Source organism: Crocodylus siamensis, chromosome 1, assembly GCF_052110815.1.
Source record: "Crocodylus siamensis isolate JL-2025a chromosome 1, ASM5211081v1, whole genome shotgun sequence".
Lineage (NCBI taxonomy): Eukaryota > Metazoa > Chordata > Crocodylia > Crocodylidae > Crocodylus > Crocodylus siamensis.
In genome coordinates, this window is record NC_143395.1 from 321,121,022 (window position 1) to 321,142,385 (window position 21,364).

The following is a 21,364-nucleotide window of genomic DNA, read 5'->3' on the forward strand; positions in this document are numbered from 1 at the left end:
TCACAGAGACAGAAGGATACTGATGCAAGCAAGTTGCTTGACTGGGGGAATCTTCTTTTTCAGAGGCTCTGATCCAAAGTAAACACACCAGTATTTCTGGTAATGCTAGGCATGTGGTTAGCTATATTCAAATTCAACATGTACTTATGCATTTTGCTAGGCTGCAGCCCCAGTGAGGATGTTGAACCAGTCTCAGTTTTCCTGGATGACTTCTAGTTTAGAAATCTGAACTTCTAGTCTCTCTAATGACTAGGAACCCATTCTAAACCACAAAATGCGGTCATCAACAAGGATCCTGGTTCTCTCCGATTTAAAAAAATCCCCAATTTTCAGTTAAAAAAAAAAAAAGTAACCCCAAATCCACATTTTTCCATGATTAAAATGAAATACCACTACCTATAGATATAGATACAGCTATAGCTATAGATAGTGGTGTTTCATTTAAATCATGGAAAATGTGGATTTGGGGTTACTTTTTTTAAACCGAAAATTGGGGAGATTTTTTTTTTTTAAATCCAAGAAAACCAGGATCCCTGTTCAGCCAGGTTTGCCCTCCCTCTGTTCCAGGAAGCTAGGGAAACTTAGTCTGCAGGAGAGAAAGTCCTGGGCAAAATTGCTGCTGGTAAAACACAACTGCCTGCCTTAGGACCAGCTTCTTATACCACTGGAAGAGCTTCCAAATAGAGCAAGGAGCCAAAACCATTGTTTCTAGACACAAGAAGAGACCCACTGTAGAGCTTACAACTGCCTCCACACACCTCCCCCCCCATTACAGAGCATTTCAGTACAGAACCTCCCATTTTGTGACTTCTGTCCCCTTCTACAGAATATCCTGACAAAGAAACCTGTTCCCCCTCCATTATGAAGGCAGGCTGCATATCCTCCTGTGGAAGGGGAGCCAAAGGTTGTTTCCAAGAAAGAAGAAAAAATAAAAATAAAACCAGGGGCCAAATACTCAGCATGCACTTAATGGAAAGAACAAGACTTGAGTGCTCAGGTGATTTTTGAAAAAGGGACCCAGGAACCTAAATTTCTCTTGCCTTCCCTTGACCGATGATTAATTCTCAACAAGAGTGCTGCAGCACCCTGGGGTGCCTTAAGATCCTTTCCAGGGTGTGTCACATGCCACATACTATTAACAGTGTTAGGCATGCAAACATGATTCACAAGATAAACCCTCAGATTTCAAACAGGAATCTATAGTGTTCAAAATATTCTGACCTGCTGTAATCTTTGAAACAAAGAATTGCTCTATTTTTCTGTGGTTAAAAATCAGGTGAAAATAGGGCTGGCATTTTCAGAGGGGTGTCTTGAGTCTAACGATGTTGAGAGCCACACTGCCTTAGACTAACCCCAACTACTTACAAAAGAAAAGAACACCTGCAGATACTGGCATCAAGGCCTAGCTTGCCACACTTTTGTTCCCCAGGAAACGATTGGATGGTAAAGTTCAGAGCCCCGTAGTAATGAAAAGGGATCTGGTTTTCCCTGATAATAAATTGCAAACTCTCTGATAAAACTCCTCAAATCCATGATTAAAATGCCCCACCTCGGTCCTGATGCTGCCCCTCACTCCCCCTCCCCCCACACAGCCCCCTGGTACATCGCACTCCCCACAATAACCCCCAGCCCTGCTGGTGACCCTCAACCCCCACCCACAGCTCCTGCTTCCCCAGTCCTGACAGGGGTGCTCCCAGCTGCCAGGGCTACAGGGCCAGGGACCCGGGTCCACCGCCCCCTGCCCCTGAACCCCTGTAGTGAAGCCCGCTGCAGGCTTGGGGGGGGAAGGGAAGGGGCTGCTCCCCACCAGTGTGCACTCTGGGGGACAACGACACACATGCTTCCCACCTTTGTGAGCGGGGCAGGGGCTGCAGGCTCCTGCCCTGCTGTCCTCTCCTGGGGCCTGCACAGCCCGGTGTATATGAAGAATAACGAAGCCACACATGAAGCTGCCTGTCACAGAGCTGTGCGCTGCCCTAGCAGGGTGTCCCTGGCCTGCACAGCTGCATGGGGCTGCGCGCAGGTGGGCAGCACAGAGCTTACAGCAGCAAGCAGCTGCCTGCCCAGCTCCACTGTTCCCAGCAGCACCAGGTCTCACACACTGGGCTGCAGAGGCCCCAGGGGAGGGCAGCAAAGGGGGAAGCACAAGCCTGCAGTAGGCAACAGACAGCAAGGCACACAGATCCAGGGGGTACAGGTCCCCTACCCCCCAGGAGTGCACACAGCAGCAGGGAGCAGCCCCCCAATCCAAGCCCACAGTGCATAGCTCCCACCCCATGCACAAATCTGGTGGGCACAGATTCCTCCTTGCCCACCCTGGGAATGTGCACAGCAGGGAGCTAGCCACCCCCCCGATGAGCCACCTGCAGCCACATCCTGCTCCCCGCTGGGGTCCTGTGGCTGCTTATTGCAGCCCTGGGCCACATACCCCAGCCCCGCTCAATTCCCTTCCTCCCTATGGGGGTTTCAATATTACCCCCCACACCAACTTAGCTGTGGGAGGTGCTCTCCAGGATGCCTGGCAGCCATGTGCTGCCCTCCTCCCGCTTCCTCCCAGCCCCCTGCAGGGAGCTCATCACAAAACTGCAAAATCTGTGGATTTCTCCGGTACAATGAAAAATCTGCATTTGCCTCCAGTACAAAGCAAAACCCATGGTTTACTCTGTTTTTTTCCACGGGAAACGGAAAATCCAGATCCCTGGTAATGAACGCGACATCTCTCTCATTCCCTCAAGACTTCTGGCACCCTGCTTTTCTTTATCCAGGAATTATCAGAGACAGATATTCAGAATTATTTACCAACCATGTCTTAAATAAAAGCATTTTTGTAGAGCATGTAGAGCACTACTAAGAGTCTGTGTTCCCTCATCTTGTAGTAACTCATATTTATATATGGTACAAGTAAAAATCTAATTTAAATCTAAAATAACTGGCAGAACAACCTGGTTCAGCTAAACCATTAAGGCTTACAGAAAAAAACCGTATCCCCCTGCAAACAGAAAAGTATAATTAAAACAAAGATGCAGTATATGGATGATCAGTTAAAAATGATTTAAAACTCCCTCAAGCATCACATCTACACTATCCTAGTCAATTAACAGTTTCTTTTCAAAACAGAAAAGCCCAGGATGCATTTTGACATTTTATCTGTTGTGCTCTTATCATAAAAGACTTACAGAGCAGTATAAATGAATATATACATATGGGATGTTATCTTCTTCATTGGTATTGCAGCTATAAAAATAGAGAACCGAAGTGAAAGTCTACTGGGGAGACTGTACAAGATTCAGATTTCATATTTACTCAAATCCAAGATGAGGTTTTCTTCCCCATGTTCAATGTGTGGGAAGAAGGGGGCCTCATCTTGGATTCAGGTGCAAGGTTGGGGGGGGGGGGCAAGGGGTGGCTGCAACCCTGACTCAGGGTCAGTCAGAGGCGCAGCCTCTGCCCTCCACCTGTCCTGGGCCACCACCACTTACCTTCAGTTGTGGCTCCAGCTCCAAACCCTACCAGGCAGCAGTAGTGGTGGAAGCAGATCTGCCCCCAGCTCTGACTCTGACCTGGTCCTAGGGCTACAGCTGCTGTCACCACAACCACCGCTACCTGGCAGGATAGGGGTACAGTCACCATGTCCCCAGTGCCATGAGACTGAAGCCAGAATCACAACTAAGGGCAAGTGGAGGTGTTTGGGGGGGGGGGGAAGAAGCAGCCCAAGGGGTGTGGTTCAAGCTACTTTATTCCCCTACTGCCTATGTCCCCACATCACCTGCCCCTCCCCCATGTCAGTGCAGGTGACGAATTGGGGCAACCCCCCAAAAAATTGATTGTATACATGGAAAATTATAACATTTATAAATTTTCCATTTACAGAATCTAATAACTGGGGGGTCATTTTAAACTCAAAAGTAATCTTGGATTCAGGTAAATATGGTAACAAAGGTTGGTGGTGTTCTTCTAGAGCCCTGAAGTTGGGCTGGGGTTCAAACTGAAAGTAAAGAATATATACATTTTCTTTTATTTAATAGCAAAATGTTACCACTTCTTTCTTTCTTTATTTTATTTATATTGTTTGTTGGCAATAACTGAGATACAAATGCATGTGGGTTTTTTTTTTTTTTATTTATACATATATACATACATATACACATATATAAACCACATGCATTTGTATCTGTTATTGCCAACAAACATCTAGAGAAACCTTCATTCATACCGACGTGCACAAAAGCCTGTAAATATAAAATTGCTACTATTAGTAGCAATTTTATTTGTAACGATCAGGGATCCTGGTTTTCTCCATTTTTAAAAAATCCCCCATTTTCAAATTAAAAAAGTAATCCCAAATCCACATTTTTCCACGATTTAAATGAAACACCACTAATATATAAATCTGTATCAGTGGTCACCAACCAGTGGATCTCGATCCACTGGCAGATTTTAGAGCCTCTTGGGGTAGATCTCAGAGCCTCTTGGAGTCTATCCAAGGCTGGGGTGTGGGGACTGAGTGCCCACGTGCTTGCAAGCATGTGCCCCAGCCCAGCAGGTCAGTCCATGGGGGAGGGGCAGGGGCAGAGGCAGGAGCAGGGGTAAGTTGAGTGGGGCCCTGGCTGGGTAGGACTTACCTGCTGGGAAGGTGCACCCCCAAACAATTTTTTCTCTCTCTGCCTCCCCCGTCCCCCCTTACAGACTTGCCTGCTGGGCAGGGGGTGGCACCACATGGTAGACCTTGGGTTGCTTTTAAATGCAAGTAGGTGATCTCCTACTTAGAAATGCTGAAGACCACTAATCTATTTATTAGTGGTGTTTCATTATCATGGAAAATGTGGATTTGAAGTTACTTTTAACTGAAAATTGGTGATTTTTTTTTTAAAATCAGACAAAACCAGGATCCCTGGTAATGATGTTTAGTTTTGGGATTATATCTTTATTTTCTTATGTGTAAGCGTGCTCCAAGCTTAACACATCCTTCATGAAAAATATGAAAAAAAACTAAAAGTATTATGTACAATGGAACTTATATGAGCCCTGTTACCATAGTATCCAAGGACCTCAAAAATCTTAATTCATCTTCACTGAATCTCTGAAGATTAACCCTTAAAATGGGAAAAATTGACACAAAAACAACTTCACAATTTGCCCATAGTAATACAAGAAGTCTGACTGAATAGAGAGCTTAGCACAAGTTTTCCACTATCACCTTCATACCCAAACTGTCTTTCCTTTTGAATATACACACACATATTTCTCTGAAGGCAAATGTCAAGCAACAATGATGAAATGTTAAGATTATTCATATATTAAAATAAATTCTTGTCATAATTCTGCACTACACTGTTATCATGACAAATGAGAAGTGACAAAATGAAATCTACTTAACAGCACTGTTAGCAATGCAACCTTATTACAAGTATGTTTTCTGAAAGACATTCTAGGCACAGTTATAACTGCACCACAACTGTTTCTTTACAACAAAAAGGATGCTCATGCTCATTAAAACTGCAGTAATTCAACTGTTTATTTATACAAGATAGCTTTTTCAAAGATGCTGCAGCTGAACTGACTCAAAGTTCCCATGTAGATGTTCTACAAAAGGATGTGGATTAGGGAAAAATATTGTCTTAAAATCTGAATTTAAAGTTAATGATCAAAGAAACATAAAAAGTAGGGTTAGACAGGATCTTGTCGGGGTCATCTAGTCCAACCCCTTGTTCAAGGGAGGATTTTTCCTAACTAATAAGAAATAAAAGTGCCAAGTATTTGTCTAAGGTTCTCTTAAAAACTTCCAAGGATGAAGATTCATAGGCTCGCTGGGCAGGCTGTTCCAATGCTTAACCACCCTCAGTCAGAAAGTTCTTCCTAGTATCCAACCTTAAAATTTCTTCCTGCTGCAACTTAAGACCATTGCTCTTAGTCCTGTCCTGACACCACAGAGAATAGTCTGATCTACACTGTCTTTATAACCATCCTTCAGATACTTGAAGACTGTTTCCAAAACCCCTATAGTCTTTTCTCCAGACAAAACAATCCTAGTTCTTTCAGCTTTTCCTCGTATGTCAGGTTTCCCAGGCCTCTAATGATTTTTGTCACTTTTCACTGGACTCCTGGTTTATCCACATCTTTCTTGAAGCAAGGGGCCCAGAACTGGACACAGTATTCCAGGTGTGGCCTCAGTGTCAAATAGAGCAGGAAAATGACTTCAATTGATGTTCCTATGAAAAACCCCCATTATGTTATTGGCCTTTTTTGTAACAAGAGCTCGTAACTACTAGGACCTTTTCTGCACTACTGAAGCTGAGCAAGTGATTACCTAGTCAGACGTAATCCTCTACACTTCCAACTTACCACAGTTTTGAAGTCTTTATCGGCTTCATCAAATTTTCCTTGCTTAAGTAATAAGTGTCCTCTTTGTAATCTTGCCTGAAATAAAACAGTAACCAGTTTTGTATTTTACAAATGAGTATTGGTAATCAAAAGAAATCAAGTCAAGCTGTCCATAAATCTACTAGAATGGCATTTTTTTTCACCCCACCCACAGCTAACAAACTGAAACAGAAGCAGTCGTAATAGCACCTACTCTATTCCTCCCTTTCCTGTGCCTCATTCCCAAATGAAACAACTTTGTTGGAAAAAAATGTTGATTGTTAATGGCAGGTTCTATCGCTGCATACAAAACTATGGCTCCAATGAACTTTATTCAGCAAAGCAAGCATTTAGCTGTTAAGACAGCACTCCTACATTCAGGCTTCATTAATCTACGGCTTTTTGATGGGCTGTAGCAAAAGGAAATTCCCTGTCCTTATTGTTGAGTCTTCAGCAACAGAATTCTTATTAAGTTTTCAGTTTAATATGTATTATTTTGACAGCTAGAGTTTACACATAATATGAAAGTTGTTTGAGCCAGAGTTTATTGCTCCTGAGTGTGCCCTTTGCACATGTGCCCAGCACTGCAGCACGTTGAGCTGGGGCACAGCAGAGCTGCTCCAACCCAGCTCAACGTACGGTAGAGGGGCTGGCTGGGGTACAGGGGTGCTTCAGTGTGGGGGCTAGCCAGCAGGCAGCCCCCACACTGAAGCATCCTTGTGTTCCAGCCACCCCATCAGTGCTTGCACATACATTGTGGTGGCATAAATAACTCCATCATATAACAGTACTTGTGTCTGGCAGTACTATCCTACAGTGGGGTTAATTAGTTTACTCTGTCCTAATAGCACCACACACGCAGATGGTGACATTTTACTGCAGAGCCTAGTGGGAAACTCCTCAATAAGTGTCTCATGTAGGCATGCCCATTGACTGAAATTTGGATAGTTTAAGATAAAGAAAAGTATATTAAATGCCAATTAAGAACTGCAACCACCCTTTCTTGAATAAACTAGATTAAGTGAAATCCAATGACAAGACAAATTTATTGCTAATAAAACTGTTCAACTCCCAAAATTGCTTTAAAAACAGTTTTTATGTATCCAATTCTGTGAGGAAAGGAAAGGAAGACAAATTCTTTTCCTATGCTGACTGGAATAAGGTCACTTACAAGTAGTTAATTTTGTGGCAAAAATCCATTTCACGTCTTGGAAGAAAGAAATTGCCAAATTTGTCATTACAACAAGTATGATGTAAACTCGATTTTGCTACCTAGTCAATCTTTACTGTTCAAATTGAGTGCAACTCAATCCTTTCTGGGTATTTATTTTAAAACCCAAGGAGATGTTGCTCAGAAAAAAAGAAGTTGGAGGAGAAAGGAATGAAGCAGGGGGGTTAATTATCTTGGGAAAATGCCCAATGGTAATTTCAGCTTTATGAATCTCCCAAAAACTACCCAGTAACAGCTCGTGGTAAGCTTGGTGGTAATCCTAGAAAAATCATTCGTTTCTTGATTGGCAACCAATTTTACTGCACATGCGACTCCTGTGATATACCACACACCTTCAGAAATGCTAGCAGAGGATATGGATTTGCTGACTGTATTTCAGGTACAAAAACAAGATTTAGAGTGAAACAAGACTAGTGCATCTGTCTGCCAATGAAGGAGCATTCTGTCCTTCCTCATTTTAAATGCCCAAGTCAGGGTTCTTAAAAAGTTTTCTTTTTTATACTATGAGCTAAAAAATGAATCTTTTTTGAAACAAAACACTATTTTATTTTACCCTGAAGGAATCCTGATTCTACAAATCCAGCATTACTTACTGATGTGAAATCCTGCTTAAGTTCAACCACTTTACTTAAATCACGAATTGCAGCTTTAGATTTGCCCATGGCTAAATACACTGTGGCTCTTCTGTAATAGGCAATGTAGTTATCAGAATCACCCTCTGCAAGTGAAGAAATAGAAATGAGAAAACTGCCTCAAAGCAATTCAAAGTTAGGATACAGCTATGTTATAATAAGAAGTAGCGTTACTTGAATTGTAAGCATTTAGCGAAGTAACATTTGCGCAAAGTAATAATTTTACATCTTATCTTGCTTATGTAATCAGTACAGAGATGATATGAAGATGGCAACACGGCTAATAATTAGGAGTTTTGAAGTTGATTGTGACCTGTTATTTCAGTTCTGGAGTAAAATTAAGCCACTGCATACTACTAAACTGTTACCATAAACTACAAGCTTACTTTTGGAAACGTGTTAACTCTTTCATTCTTCATTTTGGTTTGCATGCATGCATCACATCAGATGCACACAAGTCATATAAATAATCACCCCAAATGACCAATATTTCAGTTAGCATAGTGTTTTCACCAATTCATAAGCTCCTTATTTTACATGCAGGTAACAAAAACCTTGCATTTAATTTTAACAACAGTTGTATCAGACCCTTATATTTAAGTCTTAGTGGCAAAAATAAATTGTTCAGTGATGCTGAAGCTGGAGTGATTACACAGCCTAGCATTAAGGTTAACGCATCCTAAAAATAAAAATAAGTGACTAGGCAACTCTTCTCCAACACTCTTTGTTACCATTGTTCTTTAGGTTTCTCTTGCTTCTTGCTAGAATCCCATTTTAGTGTAGAAATCCTGACCACAAAGCCACAATAGTCCAAAGCAGTTTCTGAGCATGGTACCCTAAAGGTACACACAGAAAGAATATGGTGCTCTTAATTCCAAGATGAAAATAACAATGATGCGACTGCAACTAAAATGTCCGTCAGGCTACTCATTGGACAATGTCTTCTAGTTTAAAAGTGTATGCAACTTTGTAGTGTATAAGCTTTAGAGATGGGAATGTATGTACTTGTAACATAAAAAAAGATGGGTTTATTCCTCACTTAGTAAATCTTACGAATTAAGCTTGAAGTCTAACAAATTAAACAGAACATCCTAATAAATTTCAGTATGTAGCTGTGCTTCACAGCTAATAACCTTACTAGATGGAAATGTTCTCAGTTCCCTTGTACAATCATCTGCCTACTAAGTAGACAAATGCCAGCAATCAAAAAGGGTAATAACTTTCTACCCTGACACTGCATGCCACTCCCTAAATACGTACTATGGCTTCCCAAATCTATTTTTATTATCCAAAACTATGAAGCTTCACTAACTAACATTTACATTTACGAAGTACTACTCCACAGAACACATGCATATCCATGCATATCCTTAAACCTGTTCTAGCTAATACAGCCTTAGGCAGTCTATAAATGAACAGTTCTTATATCCAGCAGAGTAAGCTGTTTATCAATGAACACACAAACTCTTAAGGATTAAAACAACCAAGGTGCAAGAAAGCTGACCCAAGAGAGCTGATAACAAGAGTGTTCCACCACCAGATGCTGATCTTATAGCAAGCAGAAGATGGTTTTCCCTCAGAGCTCCCCAGTAACAGCAACGAACAGTGTCCCATATCTACACAGAGAAAATGCACAGCCCATCAGTCACATAACTTGGGGAAGAAGTTAAGAACCAGAAACGAGGAGTAAAGCAGGAAGAAGCTTGCTTTTTACTGCTAGTTTGCAACAGGAACATTGTACTGGCTGCAGCTAAAGGAAAAGGGGCTATTTTCTCATCTACTAGTCCTGCAATCTGAAGGAGGGGTTTTCAACCAGGGGTACACATACCCCTGGAGGTACTCGGCAGCGGACGCTGCTGCACCACCAGCACTTCTGCCACCACCCGTGCCACCAGGATACTCAGCTGTGGGGGACCACCCCCCTCTGGTCACCAATCAGCTGATGGGGGACCCCCTTCCCTGCTTGTCAACTGGCTGTCAGGGGGTACACTGACCCAAAAAGGTTGAAAACCCCTGATCTAAAGCAAGCAAAGACCTTAAGAAAACAAAGAGGTTTTTTTGATTAAAGTACATGTAGTACTTAGTACACCAGCCAAGTTGATGATTTTTGCTTAGAAAAATTGAAATCTGAAGGAAGAGATTTGGATAGACAGCTTCAACATGTTTTATACCATTAATTTCAGCATGGTGAAGTGACAAATACATTCAGTGAGGGAACTTATATTCAATTTTCTTCTGTTTTCCTGTCCTTCTTGAAGGGACTTAACATATGAAACAAAATAATATTAGTATACTGGTCTCAAGTATTTAAATTTTAGATCTATTTTTAGTGCAGCAAATTCTAAATAAGTTATTCATTACTAGCATTAAGAATTTACTACCCTTAGCCATGCATCCTCAAGAGGTTAGCAGAAATGTCACCATATATTTCAGTATAAACCAAATAAAAAAGTTAAAAATTTTCATTTGTAGCTATGAAAGGTAATTGGATGTACTGGGTTATAAACAGAGGAATTACTGCACTCTCATTTGAATGCATGTAGACAGCCAGATTTGGGAAAATTCTGGCAAGATTTTCTACCAAGAAAACAAACTTATCTGAAGATGCCTGAACAGATGTTTGACCGAGCAGAGTTTGTATGCTGATGCTGCACAGCCAGGGGAACTCTGTGAACATCTCTTAGAGGCCTCTGTGGTCTCTCAAGAGTCTGAAGACAGGGGCAGCAGTGAACATGGGTTCAGAGTTAACCCATCTCTCCCTGCAGCACAATGTGGAACAGAGAAGGGGGCAAGATCTGCTATCTAATCAGCTGGAACAGCAGAGTCCAGCAAGCAGCACTCACTGTCTCCCTGAGTGGGGCAAAGAGCAAAACACCTGGGGAATCATGCCATGGTTTCTCTCTGAAGAAGATGCATACAGACATTTATTCTCTCAGTTTAACCCTGGTTGTTCCAGGGTTATTTTTTGCTCCTGAATGTCTGTTCATTCATAGTTTCTACTGAGAGAGCACCAATTCTCCCAGAAGAAACTGAATGCCTGTATGTGACCCCTGTAGACACGTCCTGGCTAATCCCAGCCACAAATGAAATCAAATATCAAGACTGAGGATTAGTACACAAACATGCTTTTACACAGTTTTTGCATTTAGACCTAAATGCAAGGTCTCAAAGACCTGGTTTATCACTGCATAACATCTTGAAGTTTGTTTTCTACCAATCAAATGTATATTTTGTTATACTATAATAAAGTTAATTTAAAAGGAAAAAGAAAAATCACAGCAGTATACCCACATGCCATTCACTGATGTAAATAAAATGCAAAGACTTTGGCACCACCCTGCAGCACAAGAAAAGCTCTAATGTGGGTAATTAAGTATTGAGAAACACCAAAGCAAAAGAGTTTGCATGCAATCCAAGAAACAAACACACCCAAAATGCATAATTCTTCTTCTAGGGAACTTCTACTCTACCAATGAATTTATGAGAATTACAGAGTCAGAAACACACTGTGTTTTAGTTCAAGGTTGAAAAAAAAAAAAGAAAAGTCTTTAAAACATGACGATTATTCCCCCTCCTATAATTGTATAGTGCTTTAAGAGAAATGCATTGGATTCCCACAGAATTGAAGAAGCAAGCAAGAAACATTCCCATCTATATCCTTTTTTAAATAAAACATACTTTAAACTTTCTTTTTAATTTCTCATCTTGATAATGCCAGGGACAATTTACAGGACTATATCACAGTCCAGTTGTTTATAGAAAATTTGCTGCATATGCAAGGCTTGGTGTTCCCCCGCACTTGATTTATATGATCTCCACCCTGGAACCTCAAAGGTGACAAGGCACAGGCACACTATACTACAGAGGATCTCACTTAAGTTACCACTGCTCTCAAAGCCCTTCTCAACTCTGCAATCCTGAATATGCACTGCAGCCCTCCCTCCCCCACCCGCTGTGATTTGTATGACTGGAACCTTTTTATTCCCCACAAGCAATTATGGAGAAAAGGGCAAGAGGGGCTTCAATATAAAAATTCAACCAAACGTGCAGTACAGTAATTTAGCTGTCTTGAGATACACACCTATAGCTGTATGAAAGTGAGACAAGGCATCTGCTAGCTGTCCAGCAGCCAGTAACTTCTTGCCCATTTCAAGTTGTTTTTCTACTTCTGCATTTATTCCACATTCAGCTCCTAAGGAAATAAAAACAAAGGAAAAAAAGGCAATTTTGGACCAGTTCAGTTCTAGTATAGTTGGCACTTAAAACCAAAAATGGAAAAAAAATAAAGTTTTTTTTCTCTCCGTAACACACAAGCCATGAACTTTAATTTTTGCTTTTCAGCAGCCATGAAATCCCTCCTTCAGAAGAGCCACAGATACAAAAGCATGGGTTACATTTTCTAATTCTCTATACCTGGAGTTTTCTACCAAATTTAGTGATCCTACAAAGCCACCTTCTTTGTTATATCTGTTTAAATATCATAAACCACTAAATTAAAAGCCATTGCCAGACGTACATTTCTAGCTGCCCTAGGGTCACTGACCTATGGACCGCATGCCAGATCTGGCTCACAGCAGCTTGGGAAACCAGAAACACTTCAGCCACAGCAGAAAAGGAGGTGTGTACCCAGAGTCCTACTCCTCCTGTTTCCCCACTACAGCTCCTGCTGATTGCCGGGAGAGTGGGGAGAAATGCAGCTCTCAGCAGGGGTTGGGTGGTAAACAGCGACCTACAGAGGTAGAAAGTTGCCACTCCTTCCCTATACATCTTTTGGACATATAATAGTTTGTATAACTACTGCTTTGGCCAAAAATATTCCTTTATGACAAGGGATCCCGGTTTTCTCTGATAAAAACAAAATCCCCGATTTTCAGGTTAAAAAAAGTAACCCAAAAATCAACATTTTTCCATGATCAAAATGAAACACCACTATATATACACACATCTGTGTATCAGATGAGTTTCATTTTAAAATCAGAGAAATGTAGATTTTGGGTTAACTTTTATAAACCCAAAAATGGATTTTTTTTTTTTTAAATCCTGGTTTTCTCCAATTTAAAAAAATCTCCAATTTTCAATTAAAAAAAAGTAACCCCAAATCCATATTTTCTGTGATTTAAATTAAAAACTATTAATATGCAGAGACATCTATATCTATATGCACACACACTTGTGTTTCATTTTAAATCATGGGGGAAAAAAGTGGATTTGGGATTACTTTTTTAACTAAAAAAAATTTCAATTTGAAAATCGGGGAAAACCAGGATCTCTGCTTATAACTAGGCTGAGCCCCCCCTCCCAACACACACAACTCATTTTCAGGACACCTATTATAATTCTCAACATCCAGTTGGAACCAGCCTCGGAAATCCGCGACTGCCCTGGCTAAACTGGACACATGGTTACCCTACTTGCAACTAAAGTTAAAAGCCTTCATTTAAAGAATCATTCAGGATACACAGCAGAGTGAACAGGAAGAGGTCTTTTAAGCTTCATTTAACAGTCCATGTGTTATGCTGCAATAACTTCTCACCAGTACCCTCAGACATGTCAGTCCTGTCGCATATGCTTTTGGTTGAAGATCTTTACAAAATCAGTCTCTTAATACAGGCCATTGGACACATGCTGACATTGTAGAGAAACATGTAAAATACAAACAGGCCTTGCCTAGAATGATGATTCAGGTTTCAAGGCCAACTGGGGGCCAAGCACTAGATCTGCAATAATAAAACTCCCCTGGAGCACAGTTCAACAAGATGCACGTGCCGGCTTTTGGCGCATCATGCCAGGCGTCTGGAAGCACCCAAACAGCAACAGTGAAATGCTCAATCTAATCTTATTTCTGCTGAAAGAAATGGCAATCCTCGTCCATGTAGTGGTGGAAAGTATTTTCACCAAATATCCTTTGTCCGTATATCTGTAGGAAACAACTGGGAATTCATACCTATTGTACTACTTTCATAGAAATCTAATAATTTAAAATCACACACAGGTAAAACTTAACTATCTTCTAGCTGACCCTCCCACAATCAGAGACAACAGAAAGTAAAAACACAGCACCACTAGACTGTCTGCACTGATCATTACAACTGCCTCTACCTCTATAGTTTAGTAGCAATTTGAAAATTATAACAAAATGTCAATTTTTTTTAGTTAACATTTCATACTGAGAAAGTGTCATCCAATTTAAGATATAATGTTAGATTATACTTAGTTTAGACCTTAAAAGTAGGACACCAATTTGTTGCTAAAATTATTTAAAAACTAAAAGGCATACTTCAAACAAAAATCCATTTAAAAAAGAAGTCATTCATTTTTATGCACGAGGAAATAAAGAATGGGTAGTAGTATAAAATAAACTATAAATATGCACATCAAAAAGAAAAGTGCACAGAAACAATTAATGACAACGTTCCACTTCAAAGTAACTTTGATAAGAGACAGATGTTTTGCTCGATCATCTCTCTCTTTGTATCCGCTGCGGTTAAAAAAAATAAAATTTTGGCAGTGGACCGCATCAGAAGCAATCTGGAAACATCCTTCATAATGACAAGCCACGGTGAAATTATCATGTTTGTTCACAATAAAACTGCACTGGTAAAGGTTAGGTATCAAACTGCCTAATGTTAAACAGCATTCTTCAGGTCAATACTTACAGAAGGAGACAACACTACCTGCTTCTTCTCACCCTACAATAACACTGCAAACACAATACAAATTTATACCTCATTCCCCCCATTCCTTGAAATAGTGCTGAAGTCTGAAGAAGCTGTTTCTGCTTCCTTGTTCATGCATCATTAATCATGTCAATGCTGCTCCAAAAATAGCATTTACACACGTTCTTGTGCAACATCTTTCATATGTCGCCCTCCATTATTATAATACTTGTATAATACAACTGGGAAGAACAAAGGACTCTGGCTAAGTAAAACAAACAAACCCAAAGGAGCTGCTCAGGAAGACAACTTTCATTAGCTTTACTATTCCTAAAGAGCAAGAGAGATTCATGACTGCAACGTATTGTTCTAAAATGCTTTCCTCTCTCTAAAACTAGCTATTCTTAACCTTGTTAAAAATGAAGGTAGCCCTCTGAAAATCCCAGCTCTCAGCTTTCGTTCATTTTTTTCATAGTCAAAAAACAAGAGCAACTCTTCCGTTGCAAAGAACTCAGAAAGACCACAACAGGTCAGAAAGTTTTTGACACCGCAGATTCTTGTTTGAAATCTCTGAACTTACCTTGCAAATCACGCGCAAGTGTTTTCATACCTAGCCATGCTAATATTGTGCAATACCATTAAAAGGATCTTGCTGTTCCCCAGTTGATAATGGCTGCTCTAAACACTTAGTACCTACTATTTAAATTAAAGTAGCATTTTCCAGTTTACAAAGGTTGTCTGTCCAATGCATTCACTGCTGCAGATATGCTCCTGGAAGGAAGTCACAGGTGCCAAATACTCTCAGACCTGCCGGGTAGGCAGAGCTGGTGCAGAGGGCTTTGTAACCCAAGGCCTGTTTCAAGTAGGAGAATCCCAGCAATTAATCCGAGGCCTGACAGCTGGTAAATGGGAAGTGTTAAGGGAGGTCAGCAACAGTACATGGATACAACTGGTTCTCTGACCAAGACACTAACAGTCTTCACTAAAATAGTGGATACCTTGTTTCAGGAGAGCAGCAAACATCCAATCCCTGTGCTACCTCCACCCAGTGCACAGTACTTGCCAGGTCCACACCTCTGGTAATCACAATGTCTAATGCTATCATTCACATAACGCATACAGAAAATATTAAAAAACCACATAAGATCTGAAGAGGGAGTGAGCGCAGATAAAAGACAGCAACAAAAATTCCTAGCATTACAGAGGAGGAAATGGATACCAGTAACACAGAACCTTCAGGAAAGGCACAAAGAGGTTCACCAGTACAGGATACATCTGAAAGTACGGCAACATTTGAAGTCAAACTGCCCACCAGCCCCTTGAAGCCATCAGCTAAAGCAGTGGTACCCAATGCATCTAGCCAGTGAGGGGCTAGTCTGCAAGTTGGGTCAGCTAGCCCCACATGCCCTGGACCAGCCCAGCACAGCAGTCCCACCTCTTCATGCCAGAATCAGTTCATAGCACTGGGTCTGCGGCATTCAGCGTGTAACATGCAGGCCCAGCCCAGGACTCGCAGGCAGCACCACGGGTCAGATGACAGGGCTCCACTGACCACATCTGGCTCACAGGCTGTATCTTTGACACCCCTGAACTAAAAGCATTGGCTAGTATAATTCTAAAAGTAGGTCCCAGAGGATACCTGGAAAGGGAGGAGGCAATGTTAACACCAGCAACCTCCTCCTCCCCCACCCCAGCAAAGACCACGGAGTAACTTTAAGCAACAAAGCAGACATCCCTCTCTCTCTTCCTTACCACCACTCCCCAAAACCTAAGTCCTGGGGGAGGGAAGGAAAAACAAAAAAACCCCACCAGTACTGTTCCATAACAATCTGTTTCAGCTTCAGATCAGGAAGAGAAATAACACTTTGACACCATCCCTGGGTAAGTGGTGAGAAAGAGGAGTCCTGAAGAGGTCAGACGACTGGTAACAGCAAGCCTGGCTAAAAACGCTGAGCTCTGTGAAAAGCCCCTGTTGACCTTACTCTTCTTTCCCTCCACATAACCCCTTTATTTTGCTGCTTGAAAGGAGCAACAGAAGAAAAACAGGAACACCCCAATAATCCCTTTCCTATTCCAACTGGGATGAACAAATATCCATGTTCATAAAGGGGCTTGTGCTAATCCTAAAACTGCATAATATAACAGCAGAATCCTACAGAAGAGCCAAAGCTCATTTTAAGCCAGCTCCCAGAATACTAGAGGAAGAATGGCAAAGTCAGTCGTTGGGTTTTTGGTTATAGCCGTGTTGGTCTAAGGACCTAGGCAAGCAAGGTTCTTTGAGTAGATGTGATATCTTTTATTAGACCAACTATGTAGTCCAACTACTCAGTTGGTCTAATAAAAGATATCACACCTACTCAAAGAAACTTGCCTGCCAAAGTCAGTCATGATTCACATTCAAACAAGATAAAACCAAGCTTATCAACTAGCATCCACATAAGACTTCAGTTTAAGACTGGCCTGTTATATAAGTTCTGAAATCAGGGGACTTCTACAAACAAGTTAAAAGCTGGAAAGATGAAACTATTTTTAGAAGAGCTGAAAGACTGACAATACTGAAAAACGTGAGGTATAAAGATAGAAATAACTATCCTTCCAATTCAATAGGTTTCACAGAAGACAGGCTTGCAAAGTATATGTCTTTTAATCAGCAATAAATTCACCCATCACTTCTTCAACCATCCTCAGTACCCTCCTTCAGGAGAATCTCCTCAACTCTTTCTGAAACCAGAGAGGTTGTGCTCGGGACCAGAGAGAAACAGAAGGGATGACCTGTGTTGTACAGGAGGCAGGCCCCCAGTAATACTTCAACATGATATATTTCAGCAATATAGTTATGCAAGTCAACAGAACCTAGTGTACCACCTAGTGTATGACAAAAAGATACTAGTCGTGTATTTTGTTAGCTTCACATATACCAAATAAAGTCCTACTTTGAAAGAGATATTGCGTCTCAGAAATTGTGCCCAATTACATCACATTTTAGCCACCCTAATATGTTCAGAATTGTTTCTTATGAGAGCTGTGTCCAATGTAGTTCCACATGGTACCCTTCCCATCAAGATCATCAGTCTACTAAAGCTCTCTGTTAGAAAAATAAATCCAGTGTTAGAAAGGAAACGTATGCCTACCGCAGCCACAATTAGCAAGGCACCAGGTCATGCATACTATGGCCATATATAAGAAAGTGACTTGGGACAGTCTGGCACCTCTATACCCACAATTATCAGCATAATGGTATGGCATCTCCAAATGCTTCAGAATATGGAAAACTGTTTAGACCAGGGGCCAGCAGTCTTTTACATGCCTTAGGCTGAAACAACACAGCTCCAGTCCAAAATTGGCCAGGTGGCTACAGCTGCGTGACAGTACTGTGGAGCCTTGCTCGTGCCCACACTAGGGCCACACAGCTGGAAGCTGTGCTCATGCTGCTGCTGTGCTGGAACCAGGTATCTGGAAACTGTGCCTATGCTATCCCTGCCCCACCCTGGGCTGCAGAGAAGCTCTCCATTGCCTGGAAGCTGTGTCCATGCCATAGCTGGGGCAGGGGATGTGGTGTGGAAACTAGAAGCAGCAGCACCATGGACATAAGGCATCCTTACACATGCTTGGAGGGGGGGCAGTAGTTAGAACAGCTCTCAGGAACCACTAATTAAAATGCCCGCAGTGTCTCATGTATTCAGCACCCCATGCTTCAAAATGGCAACAAGGATGCTTTAGTTAAAGTACCCTCACCATTGTTTTGAAACATGGGAACACTGAATACATGAGACACCAAGGCTGCTGGACCACTCCAGTTAGAAAGCATCAGAGCAGGCATCAGCATGCATAGATGACCATAGTTTGCAGATGCCTGGCCCCAGCAAAACTCCCCACCAGCTGGAAGCAGTACCCATGCCACAGCTGAAGAAGCATTGGCTGTGTGGGCACTGCTCCTAGCTGCCAGGCACCAGCACAGGGACAGGCACAAGGAAAAAAAATCCCTCCTTTCTCCTCCCCCAGCTGACAGGTTGCTGAAATTACCCGACCTGTGTCAGGCCAGAGCTAGGAGGGCTACTAGAAGTGGCATGGCCCAGCCCTTGCACACAGCTCCTCTTTTCCTGATACCACCATAGGCAAAGGCAAAGCCCTCCAGCTCCACAGGCCAAATTCAGCATTGCCAACTCCTGGCTTAGACTGATTTTTCTGACCACAATTAGTTTGCTTCCTGTAGCAGAAGTATCCAGAAGATACAACACAAAGTTTTGACACAATCAGACACTACAGGTTAACATGTTCCAACTTAATATTACATTGTCCATCAGCCAGCAGAAGCACATTTCCATTATAATTTCTTATTAAACATAATTTTGAAATACATCTCAAATGCAACCCTGGAGAAGTCCACAGATTTACTCTTGGCTACAAGATTTACACAGGGTTCTTTCTACTGTGCACATCACCACCAACGAGAAAGATCAAATCCTGCCCTCAAAGACACCCAGTAAAGCATCCCTGTTCTCAAACTGCGCCCTTACAGACACCTGCACAACTCGATCAGCCCTAAGGTAATTACACAGGTGTCACAAAGGGTACAAGTCTGAAAGCAAGTTGGCTGTATAAGTACAGGTGGGGAATATAATCTGCCTTGAAAACCCTATTACTGATGCCAATGCAGGAAGTGTTTTTTTAAAAAGTGATTGTCAGAGACCTAGGCAAACTTCCAAATAAGCTTTTTTTTTCTTTTTTGCTTGGCTTCCAAGTAAAAAAAAAAGTCAGTGAGAGTTGAATAAAGTCACTTTTTAGGACCAAGGCAGCCGTTTCAACTTTCAGGAACTGGCCTTCTACTAGTGGCTCCCAAAACACTGGGAAAGCAAAGCTCTTGCTGCCACCCTGACAAAACTCTTGATACATGCGATTTTCCAGTGTGGCCAAGATATGGTATTTATTTATTTATTTTAAAGCAGTTGTTGGTTTTAAAAAGACAGTGCCTCCACTCTTGAGCCTGGTGTCTTCGTTACAAGAGGTACCTGGGATAGGGCTCGATCTGGGGGTTTATTCTTTGCCAGACTAACTGGCCCCCATCTCCACCCCCCTTAGAAGCCTGGTCAGTCCCCGCTCCTGCAGGCAAGGTCAAGCCAGCGCGTTTCTCCACAAGGCAGCAGGGCACCTCCCTGGTGAGCTGGTCTTTGCCAAGACTGGGCTGGGCCCAGCTCTAGCTGGCACTGCCCACTCCGCAGATTCCCCCTTCTCCTCCTTGGCTCCTGCTGCCCCAAGTCCCCTTAGCCCTGCTCCCCTCACCCCTAGCACACTGGTTCTCAACCCTTTTCTGTACCAGGACCCATCTGGAAACATCAAGGCCCAGTCCCAACCCAGTGCTCCCTTCCCCCAGCATGCATCGGGGGGGCAAGCAGCCCCTGGCAGGCTGGAACTGTGCCAGCCTAAACCGGAAGAGCCGCGTTGTCCCACGTTTCTCTCCTTCTCAGGGAGAATCCGTTTTCAAAGTTCGTGCACCACCCCTTCGTATATTCTTGCGACCCGCTCTTGGGGCGGAAACCCAGGGGTTGAGGAGACACGCTGCCCTAGCACATAGCAGCTGCGTCCCAGCACAGCCCTGGGCGGCGCGGGGCAGGAGCCAGCCGGCAGTTCGCGACGCGCGCCCCAGCCTCTGCCCCCCGCGCCCTTCATCGCCCCTGCCCCTGCCGCGCGCGGCGCCCTCACCCTGGTACTGCAGGTCGAAGAGCACCAGCAGCAGGGGCAGCGCCGAGCCCAGCGGGCGGCCACGCGCCCCGGGACGCACCATCGCCCGCGCCAAGCCCCGAGACAGCTCGGCGCGTCCCGCCCTGCCCCCGCGTTCCAAGTTCGCCGGGGTGGGTCGTGGGCGCCGCGGATTGGCTGCGCCGCCGCTCGCCCCGCCCCGCCCCGCCCCGCCACTAAGGACACGTGGAGAGCGCAGAGGAGGCCCGCCGCGTGCGCCCCGCGGGGGCCTGGGCATGCGCAGAAGCGCGAGATGAAGTCGCTGAGGGCTTTGCCCGATGGCGGGAGGGCACATGGGCACGTCTGGCCCTTTTAATAACTTGCTTGTGCCTCCTCCTGAGCACGCCGGGCTTGGCACGAGGGTGTTGCTCTCTTGGTTTCTGAGCGGGCAGAGCAGATTTGGGGGGCAAAGTTCTCCTGCAGGTAGGTGAACATTTCACAGGGGCAAAAGTCCTGGTGCCACGGCTGACCTGGCCTCAGCCAGTGCCTTCTCACTTATGTGGCAGTGTTGGCAGGCATTGGCAATGCATAGGGGGTGCATATGGGTGCATGTGCACCCCCTGAGCGTGGTGGCACACCCTGTGGGGAAAGGTGCCACTGACACCGCCGGTGGCATCTGTGGGCAGTCCAGACTCACCACTGGCAGCTGCTGCCGGTGGTGGCTGTGGGTGGTCGCCGGCCACTAGTCGGCACTTGCCACACACCCGCCACCACGCCACTGCGTGCAGGAGCTCGCTGTGCCCCCCCCC

General features: G+C 43.3%; 1 protein-coding gene across 1 annotated transcript in view; it reads right to left on the reverse strand.

Annotated features, from left to right (window-relative positions):
• Positions 1–20,736, reverse strand: part of DNAJC3 (DnaJ heat shock protein family (Hsp40) member C3) — a 51,277-nt gene extending 30,541 nt beyond the window's left edge. Inside the window, exons 1-4 of the mRNA XM_090023377.1 lie at positions 20,580–20,736; positions 12,305–12,415; positions 8,185–8,309; positions 6,343–6,417 (exon numbers count right to left, since the gene is read on the reverse strand). Coding sequence (XP_089879503.1) covers positions 6,343–6,417; positions 8,185–8,309; positions 12,305–12,415; positions 20,580–20,661 — 393 coding nt within the window. The 5' untranslated portion in view covers positions 20,662–20,736. The remainder of the gene's footprint in view (positions 1–6,342; positions 6,418–8,184; positions 8,310–12,304; positions 12,416–20,579) is intronic.
• Positions 20,737–21,364: the final 628 nt, after the last annotated feature.